The 12,906-nt window shown below is 42.0% G+C and overlaps 1 protein-coding gene across 4 annotated transcripts; it reads right to left on the bottom strand.

Moving 5' to 3' along the window:
* Window positions 1-3,998: 3,998 nt before the first annotated feature.
* Window positions 3,999-12,660, bottom strand: AKAP17A (A-kinase anchoring protein 17A). 4 transcript variants are annotated; one of them, XM_055702381.1, is made up of 6 exons: window positions 12,506-12,660; window positions 12,051-12,176; window positions 10,965-11,707; window positions 8,669-8,817; window positions 7,355-7,595; window positions 3,999-5,916 (listed from the first exon to the last, which is right to left on the bottom strand). In XM_055702381.1, the coding sequence occupies exons 3-6, from the start codon at window positions 11,637-11,639 to the stop codon at window positions 4,987-4,989; spliced, it is 1,995 nt and encodes a 664-aa protein (XP_055558356.1). In that variant the 5' UTR covers window positions 11,640-11,707; window positions 12,051-12,176; window positions 12,506-12,660; the 3' UTR covers window positions 3,999-4,986. The 4 variants fall into 4 exon arrangements, with proteins under 4 accessions (XP_055558356.1, XP_055558354.1, XP_055558355.1 ...); XM_055702379.1 differs by having other exon boundaries at window positions 10,965-12,176; XM_055702380.1 differs by having other exon boundaries at window positions 10,965-12,176; window positions 12,550-12,590.
* Between the last annotated feature and the right edge of the window lie 246 nt (window positions 12,661-12,906).

The raw sequence follows: 12,906 nt of genomic DNA, 5'->3' as shown, positions 1-12,906 counted from the left end.
AGAGTCCCCATCCTCAAATGGCAAGAGGTCACACACTGCTTTGTGCCATTAGATGATTAATACACTTCTGAACCCACACATCCTCAAGAGCAAGGTGGTCTCCCCCTGGCTCAATCCCATCCTCCTGGCACCTCTATGAGGACAAAAGGGAGACATGGAGTTCTGCGGCAGTAATGTGAAGCTCTCCTGGAGCTGAGTGCAAGAAGAGAGGTGCATCCTCACAACTGAGAAAACTCTCTTCGCATCTCATTGTGTGACTCAAGACTCAAAAATGGAGGCAGAACATTGGAAGAAACCCTGTGCATTTCTTGGGACTCCGTAAGGCTCAGAGGTCTCTTCCACTGCTGCCAGGGCTTTCCAGCTGGCATGAATGCAGTTGCTGTACTGTTGAGTAACCTGACCTTGTACTTATACCACCCCAGTCCTACTCACCAAGGAAATTTTTCCACTACTGAAGGAAAAAAACCCATACCAGTAAGGAACGAACCTGAACGTTTCCCAGCAACAAAAGCTGATCTTAAAGCAAGCTTAAAATTGACAGGTATGGCTGCCTGACACAGAGCAAGAAGTTGGGAGCTATCTGAGTTCTCGCAATGGCAATGGAATAGCTCCAGAGTTTGAAAGCAGGACAAAAAAAACCCCTAAGTCAAATGCATGGGTTAAGCTTAGCACTTGAAGGAATGAATTGCACCGAAGTCTTCCAGCGTTTTCAAGGATTTCTTTCGTCATTTCTACCCTATGCCCCTGGGCCTGCCATGCATTCAGTCAGGATGAAAGCTGACATGCAGCATTCAATTTTTCAAACAGTAGTCCAATGGAGAAGAAACAAAAACTTAAAACAGTCTTGCTCACTCAGATCCTTGATGTTCTAATAAAAGCAGTGAATAAATATATATTCCTGCTTACAACCCAGGGGAACAAAGCCACCAAAACTAAACCAAACCCTGAATATTGAGAGACAAATTGAATAAGACACGTAACTTTCACACAATAAGACATATGCAACATGCAACTCATGACAAGCCTAGGCAACGAAAGTCAGGTTAGTACTGGTACACAATCCCAGCCGACCAGTTTCAGAAGTAAACAGGCGGATATTTTTGCAGATATTCTCATTGGGTTGGATTTCTAGCAGTTAAGTGTCTGAAAGTAGAGGTAGCATAGTAGCTCAGTCAGACTCTATCCAATACTCAACCATACCAACATAAATGTTTCAGAAGTATTTATTAGTTTGGTATGTCTTTGATAAGTATTAGTTGCTAAATCCCAAACTCTTCAGTTTCCTTAACATTTTTATCACAGCCCATAACTGCAGTGTGATTTAAGCACTGTGAATTTAATAATTAAATAAGAACAGTAGTGTGGATTATTGGAACTCTTTCATTAATTCGACCAAACGTTGATCAACAAACTTTGAAGTCCATTTCAAAAGGACATTGGCTTAAGGCAGCTAAACCAGCAAAGGATAGATGTTAAATACTCATTTTTTCATATGAACTCAAGGTCACTCAACAGACATACACTGAAATGGAATAAAAAAGACCAACTAATTTTATCTGCTTTTAGACAGCTCCTGAGTCAACTCTTGCAAATCCAAGCAATCAGGTAAGATTTAAGTAATCAGCGTCACAACATTTTTCCAGAGTAGGGAAAAGTATCAGTAACTTTGGTACTTTGGCTTCTAGAAGCCATTGTAAAGCTGCTGGTAACCTAGGTTCTTTCACTTGAAACACTAAGACCCCTAGAAGTTACTTGATAGAAATGTACTGACTTAATACAGAACAAAAAGCAATTGTTTACTATAAAAAATTATATTATTTCCTTTTAAGTTATTGCATCAGCAAGGTTTTTGCAGTAATACAAGCAGATACCTCAGCCATAATAAAAACCTGAATAAATGATATTGGGCATAGCCAATGTGGCCTTATTAGAAGATTACAGTTTCAATTCTTTCCAAGCTTCCTCACAGTTCAAAGCCCATCATCAATGAAGACCACAAGGCAAACTGATGCCCACACAATCTTGGAGCAATGGCTACCTTGAAAAGACCAAAGCCCCCATTTTTATTGTTGAGCATGATGTCATACAGCACAGGATATCCCTTTGGTTGGCTGGGGTTAGGTGTCCAGCTGCGTCCCCTCCCCACCTCAGCCTACCCATTTGGGGAGAGGTGCATGGTACACAAAATGGGAAACGGAGGCGGCCTTGACGCTGTGCAAGCACTGCTCTGCAACTGGTGTGTTAACAGCACTGTCACAAATCCACAACACAGCACCATACTGGCAGCTACAAAGAAAGTTAACTCCATCACAGCCAGACCCAGTACAAGGACACACGATGCAATATCCATTTCACAGGATTCAGCACTGAAAAGATTTTGGCGAACCTTGATGCAAAACAGATACTTGAAGCAACAATATCACCAGGTGTTAGACTGGATAAAACTTTACACTGAGCAGTTACTGGGCAACGTCAGGTACTAGGAGTTTTAAGAGGTTTTGATTGGGTTCAGCTGGCCAACTGAAAAGAGGCCTTCTTCCACATTCCGCCTTCATTTTGGAAAGCAAGCATTTGCAAGTAGCTTCAAAGCACTTTCAGGCTTTTCTTCCTGAAGCTGCTGTGTAAAGAAAAAACGTAACACAAGCACTTTATGAGTTACTTTACGCTACTGCACTTTTAGAACATTGTATGAAAAGCCAGTGCTGGATATGGTGTTACGTTGAATGATTATCAAAGTCTGACAGCTGAACATCGTCCCCACAATTATCTTCTCTGGCCTCAGAAATTGCCCCAAACATCAGGGGAGCTTATGGAATTTAATCATTTCAGGGTGGGATGTGAAACCTGCTATTCATGCCTTCTCCGGACCAAAAAACCTACCAAAACTGTGCTACCAAGCTCAGTCTTTTTTATTTCAAGTAACAATACCTGTTGGATTCTGCTAGTATGTCTCCAACACCTTTTGCTGACTGCCACTGCTTTAACTGCTTCCACTCTTGGCAATGACACTGCATTCATAGCTTGACGACTTCGTAGAAGTAGCATTATACACTAGCATTTCCCCAATTACTTATGTAATACATCAAGGCCCCGACCTGACATACCAATCCCAGTGAAAATCCACAGCAGAAATATACTGCAGAGATACTAACAAGAATCTAATCCTGAGCTCAAAGACATTGGTGCTATTAGTTAAATTTCTCACGTAACTGCAGACAGAACACACTTTTTTAAAAAAAGGTGGTGTTACCATGGTCAGTGTGTCAGCATTTAAGAGCAGGCCAAGCCAAACTGCATGCATTTACGCACAGGTATCCCCACCAGCCTTATCACATACTTGCAACCAACATTAGATTGGATTTTAGCTAACTCATTACTAAAGATGAACTTACCTTCAGGCCTTTAACACTTTAACAAAGAAACAAAAAGCAACTGCTCAGAATTCAAGAGGCTGAAGGTGCTGAGATGATAAACCAGGCTAGCTCTCAGCCCCCAAGACAGTGGTGAAACTCACAAGAGAAGCCACAAAAACTTGAGAAGTAACATAATCAATTGGAGATCTTTAAAAACATAAATTGCCAGGAAGATAAAGGAATGTCTACCTTTTCTTTCTACAGCCAGTAACTACAAAGACTTGAGCAGCATGGTCTAGCAAGAAAAAAACAACCCTGCACTGATTCACTGAAAGCAATGCAGACGTCAGCCAGGGATCCCGCTGAGCTGCAGCACCAATGTGCTCCTTATACACTCCAGGAAAGGGATTCACTTTGATTTGATGCATCAGTGTGAGGAAAATGGCATCTGAAGGCTGCAGATAAAAAGCACATGTCCTGCTGAATTAACAGTTGATACAGCTGTATATAACAGGACCATCAAGAAGAGTGGCTGAACTTCATCATTCAAATGTGTCAAGCAATATTTTTTTTAAAAAAAAAAGGGTTCTCATACAACACTTCATATGTCAGTATATTAAAATCTGCAGAAAACAGCAACTTCAGTTCACTGGAAACAGTTCTCTTTTAATTTCACCATAAAAAAGCAAAATAAACTCTTCCACTGTAGTATTATAGCTTTTAATATTCCTGAGCTGCATTTTAGAAGCAAAAGTATTCTTAAATGGATTTAACAAGAGACACTGCAGCCTTGCTTTCCAACACAAGTAAAAATAATTTAGCAAGAAGGCCCCTTTTTCAAAAGACAATGGCTAGCTCTGTATATACCTGAAAAAATGCTTCAAGTGGCTCTATGTCACCTGAAGTAATTACAAAGCCAAATATATCAACAAAATAACAGAACAACTTTTCAACATTTTACCACCGTTTCTTACTTCCTACATCAGTGTGCCTCTCTTACATGGAAAGTATTATTATACAAATGGTATTACATGCCAGAATAACTTGGGCCACAAAGCTTGGCATCATACAGACATATGAAGGAATCACAGCAGTTTAAAAGATATCTTGCGTATCTTTATAGTGAGTTTTAAGAATTAAATGAAAGTCCTGCTATCCATCTCAATCAGCAAAACACTACTTTGTTAAATGTGATTTCATTGAATGCACCAGAAAGCATCTTAAATCAAATCTGTATGTAATGGCTTGTCATGTCTGGAGTTCCTATATAACTGGCACACATGTACTTCTCAAGCCAAATTAGGTGATACAGAGATAAAAACTAAATTGACTAAAATCAAGGTTTAGAAAACCGAAAATCAAGGAAACAGGTTGGCTTTCAGCACTGTAGGAACTCGAGCACAAGCACAGGTTGTTATACCTACACTGTGATAAAAAACTAGAGAGAGACAACAATGCATGAAGAATCATCAAAAAAATCAGGCATCTATTTTCTTGGTTCAAGACTAGATACAAGTTAAGCATTGGTTGAAACGAATGTGTTTTCTATAGCAGTCAACACCGATGAGGTCTCATGTACAACTTCCTGGCCCTTTTGTCCAACCACAGCCTTTCCAGGGAGCCAGGGTCGCCACTACCCACTCCAAGTACTCCTTTGCTTATTCAGTGATCTCCTCCGGTGTCTTCGTCTCCTGCTCACACTTCTGTGACTATGACTTCTTTCTCTTCTGTCTCGTTTACGTTCGCTACTGCGAGTTCTTCTGTAACGTGAACGTCTGGGGCTTACACTTCTTCGACGAGGACTATGGCTTCGTCGAGGACTGTAACTTCTGCTAGAGTGTCTATAATACCTCCTTTCTTTCCTGCGCTTTTCATCCTGATAACTCACATCTCTTCTGTGTCTGCTCCTCTCTCGTTTACCCTTACTGTCATCAGTGTTTATGCTGCTACATGAACGGCTCTTTCTTCTCCTTGGCTCCGTGCTACGTTTGCCCTGCTCACAGTGTGAGTCCTTCCTGCAGTTATTCTGGTCATAGCTAGAGAGGCTCTTCTGCTGCTGGTTATTGGTGGGAACACATGAAAGTACCCCTGAACTTTTCTCAGAACACCTCTCAGAGTTTGTGGTATGAAGTTTCTGACCTTCTTTGACATGACCTTTGTCATGAACGTTGCCATTCAAGTACTTGCATTGATTATTTACACTCTCGGGGGGTGCTACTTCTCTTTGAGAGCCGGAAGCCAGTTTGTCTGTAACAGTCTGTCCTGAGGTAGAAGTGATGCAGCTGGATGACACAGTGTGTGGAACACCACTAGGGGTTTTCAGCACGTCAGACTGAGATGCTTCAGTTTCTTCTTTGTTTTGATTAACTGCATCCATTTTCTTGCTCAGAAGATTGTTCAGTAGTTTCTCCCTCAGTTCCTTTTCTTTTCTCTGCAACCCCAGTGCTCTCTCTCTTTCCTCTTCCACACGTTTGAGCTCAGCCTCCTGGAGCCTTCGTCTCTCCTCTAGCTGCTGAAGGCAAATCTTTTCTTCATTATGTGCTTGCTCCAGAAGTTTTACTGTCTGAAAGATAGTCAAAGGGAAGGTAAAAGTAAACAAAAAAATATCTGTAGATCTGCTCATGCTTCCAAGTGATACTATAACACAAAAGCAGCAACATGGAAAGAAAATAAAATCTAGCAAACAAAACTTAACCATCCCAAAATAAAATGGTGGTTTCCCTCATAAAGGGAAAAAAACCAAAATCAACCAAACAAAAAAACCCACTAACACGCAACTGTTGTAAGGTGAAACATTAGTATCAGTCCACAAACTCTTTTCAGTGTTAATTTCTTCTAGTTATCTTCACAAGGCAAAAACAAGGCTTGGTCTTTATGGCTCCTTAATATGACGCCAGTAGCACACAAGCTAGAACAACCTGTGAAATCTGAAGTATGAGAACTCAGTTTTAAAATTTAAAACATGGATTTCTCTTAGTTGACTGCATTCTGTGGTCATAGATGACTTCACAATGAGTATGTAAAAACTAGCAAATAATTAAACACACACATATTATGTAGAAACTGATTTTCATTTTGTCAACCAGTTTAGAAACTCATACTGAAAAAGAAGGTTCAATTTTTTTTTTGTTGTTGTTATTCTGACCCATACAAGTGCCTTAGTAATAGACCTCAAAACTCTGGGAGTGAAAGAAACACACTGCACTATTTTGTCAGACAACCTATCTCACAGCTACAAAGTTGCAAAACCTGCAAGAAGTATTTCTGCCTTCTCCTAGCATATAACTGACCACAGAGCACTGTATGAGTTAAAAAACACTCCTGAGGCACACTGGCATCAAGGATAAATAAACCCTGTGCTCTGCCACACAGTTTTTCATTTCTGTAGAAAATTCGTAACATATATTACATTACACCCTAACAGGACTTTATCCTAGTCTTAAGAAAATGCATCCTGTTCCATTGAAAAACAGGAATACTGTTAGAGAGACAGGATCTAACATTCAAAACCTTAACTGACAGTACTTTTCCTACAGAAAAATCATTCTGCACATTTTCAAACCTCAAATAACGAAAGCTCATTCTCTGAAACTGCAAAGAATAGCTAACAGAACTGCTGAAAGCCAGACAGGAAACAGCATCAAAACTGGAATTAGAAATAAGGAGTCTTGCATCTTATTCTCGTGTTTAGTTCACTTTATCAGGCTTACACATTTTTTCACTGGACTTAAGAGCAAGCCTGCCAATTAGTTTAAAAGTGAAATATGCTATTCAGAACTACAGGTTCTATTTTACTCTTCCATTTACTTGTATATGCATATTTTATCAAGGGAGAAATACTGTTTCATTGCACTTTTTTGAATTTTTGGTCTAAGGAATAACATCTGAGAGGTAATAAACCTGCCGTTTAATTAACAGTGCTCCCCACCCCCTCTCTAATCAGTAAAAGGCTTTGTTCTGCTGGGTTCTTCATTAGCTTCTGAAATAAATATTGAAGTTACCTTTGCCCTGCTTAGCAGTTCTGCAATTAGTCTAATGGACTGAAGATTTCTCTGAGCTAACAGGAGCTTCCTTTCTTCTAACTTTATCTTCTCTTGAAGTTTTTTCTGTTCTTCAGCTTGAAGCTTCTCAAGCTGCTTTTTGTTTCGTCGAACTTCACGATCTTTCTGTTTCTGTTCTCTCTTGCGCAACTTTTCTTCTCTTTTTTTCTCTCTTTCATATTCTTCAAGCTCTCTCTGCTTCCTAAAAAGAGATAAATATTTCAATCTTACCTAGAGCAGGTACAATTTTAGACTCCTACTCTATGTAAAAACATATTTTGTACTTGGAGTAATTTGTTTAGAAACAAACAGTAAGTTTGCTGATTACTGAAAAACAGAAGTAGAAAACAGTGAACATTTTAACCACCAGTTGTGACAGCAAACAATCATCAGTCTGTCAATATTTAAAAACAAGTTGGAATCCAAACATAAACCATGGCTACAACAAAAAAAACAATTTGACCAGAGACAATAACAATGCATAGGGCAGCTGGGCAGTGAATCATCATAGTGAGAAGAAAATTACCAAGAGGGTTGCAGAGGTTTGTGGGTTTTATTTCAGTCATTAGGACAAAGTGCTAACTTGTATAAAAAGGCCAAGGGTTTCTGAGGTCAGGTGTCTATGGCACAATTTTTATGAAATTTAGTATTTTGCAGATTTAGTATTTTGAACTGAACATAAGCATTGGTGATAATCTAAATAACCTTACAGTTTTAGAAACTGTTTAAAATCTAAACATTAAGCAATAAGAATTTATACACATCAAGGCAAATGGACATCATACAACCTCTGAATAGCTGTCTTATGACATTTGCACCCCTATACATTTTCTTAAAATGTCACTGTTAAGACGTGTTTGTATCCCATCTCTTTCCTGGGAAAATACTGATGTTAAGAACAAATGAGCTTTGTAATAGCAAAGTTACTTAGTAGTAGAACTAGCACACTATTTTCTATTCTCCATCTACAATGCACATTTTTCCATCAGAATGACTACACATCATTAAGTTCCCAGCTCTTGCAGTTACAGTTCAAGGAGGAAAAAAACAAAGGTGCAAAACACTCCTCCAAATCTCATAATCCCTGAACCCTATTTTCCTCAAAAGGACGGCAATATTCTCAATCAGTTTTCAGTGCTTCACTTTAGCTACAGGATTTGAACTCTGAAAGGAAAACTTGTAGTTATTTTCTATCCATTGATGCCGATATGAAGAAGCAACTACAGTTTTGTTGTGCCCGATTGTCAAAAAATATAACTGAGCAGTAAGCAGTACCTTTCTTCCTCTTTTTGTTTTTCCTCAGCTTCTTTCTCTTTACGTTTTTGTTCTTCTCTCTGTTTTTCAAGCTCTTGAAGCTTTTGCCTCTCAAGCTGACGCTTCTTAATCGATGCATCACTGAGGTGTTTTGTTGAGTCAAAAGAAACCTTTACAGGATACAATTGAAAACAGTTTTAAATAGATGAAAAAAAAAAAAATGGTCCCCAACAGCCTACACAATCCCCAGCAATTTTAACCTAGCACAAAGGCATCCAAACCACAGTGTAAATACAATCAGAAATATAAAAACTTTTTCAAAACAAAGGTATCTTCTCCATGTGCCCAGAGCAAGCATCAGAGCACTATAACCAGGTAACTGGGAACTAAATGCCTGCACACTAGCACAATCAGGTGTGTCTGATATCCAAAAGTAAACCCTAGTGTGGTTTACACCCTGGCTGTCCAATGTTTTTAACCTGTCAGAACAGGAACATCTAGAACTCTTTCAGCTCATGTATGCTACTAGGGACTGTATGGCACGAGGTAGAAACAGGCCTTAATAAAGGCCTCCCTTTCTGTCTAAAACTGGAATCCCTAAGTTCAGCAGAAGAAACAGTTCTACAACGTTCAGCACCTGGTTTAAGCAAGCGCCTCCCCAGAAATTCTAACACTGAGATTCCCAAATTGAGCTACAGTGAACTGAAGCTCCAAGTTTGAGACCAGGAGCACAAGACACACACATCTGAGCAGAGACCTGGGAAACACTGAGCTTCCAGGACATAGGAGCATACCTTGGCCATGTCCAGCTGTGTACTGGAACAGGACATCAGCAGACACCAAAGCTCTGGCATCCTAATCTCCCATTCTAGATACCACCTGTGTGTAGGCAAGGGTCTGTCATATACATTCCTGCAGGCCCATCATCATGAACCACGGGGCAGAGAACAAGGAGCACATACTTTGGAGTTTAATTTACCCAGGCTTTATATAAAATGATGTTTCACTAACAGGCTGAAAAGACAGACAGGTAGAAACAGACAAGGTGTTGTGACCTTGTGTGAAACAATTCTGTCCTGCCAGCACTGTTGAAAACACAGCCCTCTCTCTTTCCTATCAAATCACCAGGGCAGCTGCCAGGAAAGTGTGCTTCCTCTTACACAGCCAAACTAAATTTGGGAACCCTGATCCCCTGCATGTAAGCAACAGTTTGAATTTCACATCCCCTTGAAAACCTTGAGGGTCAAGGTACAGTTTATATGCTCCAACTAGCGAACATCGACATGAAGATAAAAAAATTACAGTATTTTACTTACACTGACTAAACTACAACTTGAATAAATATCTGCATGTTCCCATATCACACAAAGGAATACTCAAGCCTTTTCCTAAAAGACACTTTCTGATTCAATGAATGACTATTGAGCATAGTGAAATACATCCATAACATCTCCCTCAACTGACAGTTAAATGCACAGACCACTCCAAACATTATCAGGGCAAGTTTTCTTCAGGCCCTGCTTTCATAGACACTACATCTGAACAGACTGTCTTGTTCTCTCCTGTCATGATTGTATTTCCTAAGACAATGAGGTTACAGAAAAACAAGTATCTGACAAACTCAGTATGTAAATATTATTGATTAATCATACTGCATTCACAGGAAACTGCTACAGATTAACATTACCATTTAAAATTTTGTGGGGCCCTTCTGAATGTGAAGTACACTAGATTAACTGTGTATTCCTCAGACCATACAGGCTACGTGTATGTGAGCTTCACAGTTCTGATGCTTGCCTGGTAGAACCCATTATCAATGCAGGGACCAAATACAGATGCTGTGAAGCGCTCCCCAAAAATTTCTATTTGTAGTGAACACAAGAGAGAGCAATACATTTTAAAGCTAGCCTTCTGGTGAAACGTCTGAACTTGTTCAAAATTAGAATTTTAAGTGAAAGTTACAAGATTTATATTATATTACTTTCTAAAAACTATTTAGCAGGTCATGTCTGTATGCTTGGTTCTTCCATCAAGTGGTTCTAATTTCTAGAGCTGTCCTGTTGGGGAAAGGCGGGGGGGAGGGGTAAGAAAGCCCAAAACCCCACTCACTCTCTTCATGTAGTCTAACAACACATTTTTCTTCCATCATTCTCCTTTACAAGTTCTATTACAACTGTTCAATAAAACCACTTTAGTGTTGTTGAAGTCACCCATTATCACACTACAGCAGATGCAGGTCTTAAGCACTATGGAAATAACATTTAGTTGTACTTGGTTTTTCACATGGATACTCATAAAGAAGTCTGCAGTTTCTCACCTTTATATTGCAAGCCACTGCTTTGCCATCATCACCTTTATACATCAACTTCATCCCTCGCAGGGCATTCATGGCCTTAATGAAACCTGCGTACTCTCGATACTGAACGTAAGCTTCAAAATTTAAATGGCCTCCAAAACTAAAAGTGTGAAAATTTCTGCCAGTCATTTCCTCTCTGTAAGGGTCCAGCATAGGTATGTCCACATTACGTATTTCTCCAAATTTCTTGAACACTTTTATAAGCACTTCTTCACTTGGCTTTTCGGAGCCAGAGTCCTTTGCTGCAAACCACTTACAGGGTAAGCCCTCTAAGTGAATAGTATCTGGTCTTTCCCCTGGCAAAGTTTCATTCATATCTTTTGCATCACGGAAAAACGAGTCCCAGTCATGTCTGGTAGGAAAGTCAATCTTATATTCCGCAGCACGGACTTTTAAAATGTCAGAGAAGCCACTCAGCTTTATCGTTTTGCCATCGAGGCATGCCAGAAAAGATTTGACCAAACTTTTGTTTTCAACCTCTCCTTCAAACCGGATGAAATCCATCGTGCTTTTAGAGATCCGCAGGGTGGAAAACTGATGAGTTTGCACCATCCCTTTCAGTCTTTCCATCACTTCCCAGTTTGAAATGGATTTTCCTGGTTGTTTCAGCTGAGGAAGTGCCACACTGATGGTCATTTTTGTAATGGGTTTAAGGTACAACCCACACGGAGCACAGAGCTCTACAGCTTCTGATGTATCATGAACTATTGTTGCAGCAGCCATAACACAGAAAAAGCATAGGATAAAAAAACATAAAAGATGCAAGTTTAAGTTGCAGGCCAACAGTAGTCAAATAAAACAGCCCTTATCCATAAACAATTGAATTCTTTGGCCATTTAACCATTCCCAAGTTAAAACAATGTCTCTTAATACAGGAGTCAATTAGAGAGTTAAAATTGAAAAGTACAAACATCTTAAAACTACTTTACAACCACTAGAGCCTGTAAGTAATTAAACCTCAGTAAGGCCTCAGAAAAAACCGCAAGAAGCTGATGACAATCTTAGGAATACATGAAGTTGGTATGTGATGGCTCAGAAAGCAGCTACCCTTTCTCAGGAATGAGGAGACTGGCGGAGCGATGTCACGCTGCTTTGAAGTTCACTTAAGTAAAGATCAGCAGGCTAGCGCCGAGGCGGGTCCCGCGTTCTCCAGCAGGAAGGCTTGGGAGGTCTCTGCAACGAGAGGAAAAGGCCCTTTTATTTAAAAGGCGGAAGCCCCACCGCCCTCCCCCGAGCAGCCTCACCGGCACAAGGCAGGGAGTGCCGTGAGTCACACCGGCGCCAGCGGGGCCGCACAGCCCGCCCGCGGGAAGGCCGCCCGCTGTCTCGGCGGGAGGAGCCCGGACGCCGCGGCGAGACGCCGGGGGGGCCCAGCGGGGAAGGCCCCGACCCCAACGGCCGGCCCGGGCCACCCGCACCCTCCGCCGCCGGCTACCCGTTGCGCTCCCCGGCCGCCAGAGCCCAGAGGCGCCCCGCCGGGCCCCTCCCGCCGCCCGCCTCACCCGCAGCCGGCGGGCCGGGCCGCGCCGCCCCCACAGGCGCCCACCGCCGGCCCCGCGTGTGCCGCCACCCCCGGCCCGTGCCGGCCCCTGCCCCTCCGCGCGCCGCCGGGGCCGCTTCCGCTTCCGTGTGGCGCAGCGCTCCCCGGCCGGCCAGGGGCGGCCGCGCTCGCCACGGCAGCCCTCTCTATGGCAGCGGCGTGATGGCGACGCCTGGCGGCCGGGCGGGGCCGCGGGCGGGGGCTGGAGGCGGACGAGCGGGAGTGACGGCTGCCTTCCGCGGGAGCGCGGGGCTTGTGTCTCGCTTCCCCCCCCCCGACGGACGCGGTACGGCGCGCACGCAGCCGCGGTGTGTGAGCGGGACTGTGTCCCGGGGGGCGCTTGTCACCCGCTCCCGTCTCACA

This window comes from Falco cherrug, chromosome 2 (genome assembly GCF_023634085.1).
Source record: "Falco cherrug isolate bFalChe1 chromosome 2, bFalChe1.pri, whole genome shotgun sequence".
Taxonomy (NCBI): Eukaryota; Metazoa; Chordata; class Aves; order Falconiformes; family Falconidae; genus Falco; species Falco cherrug.
The sequence above is the reverse complement of the archived record's forward strand: the minus strand, read 5'-3'. Positions and strand labels throughout refer to the sequence as shown.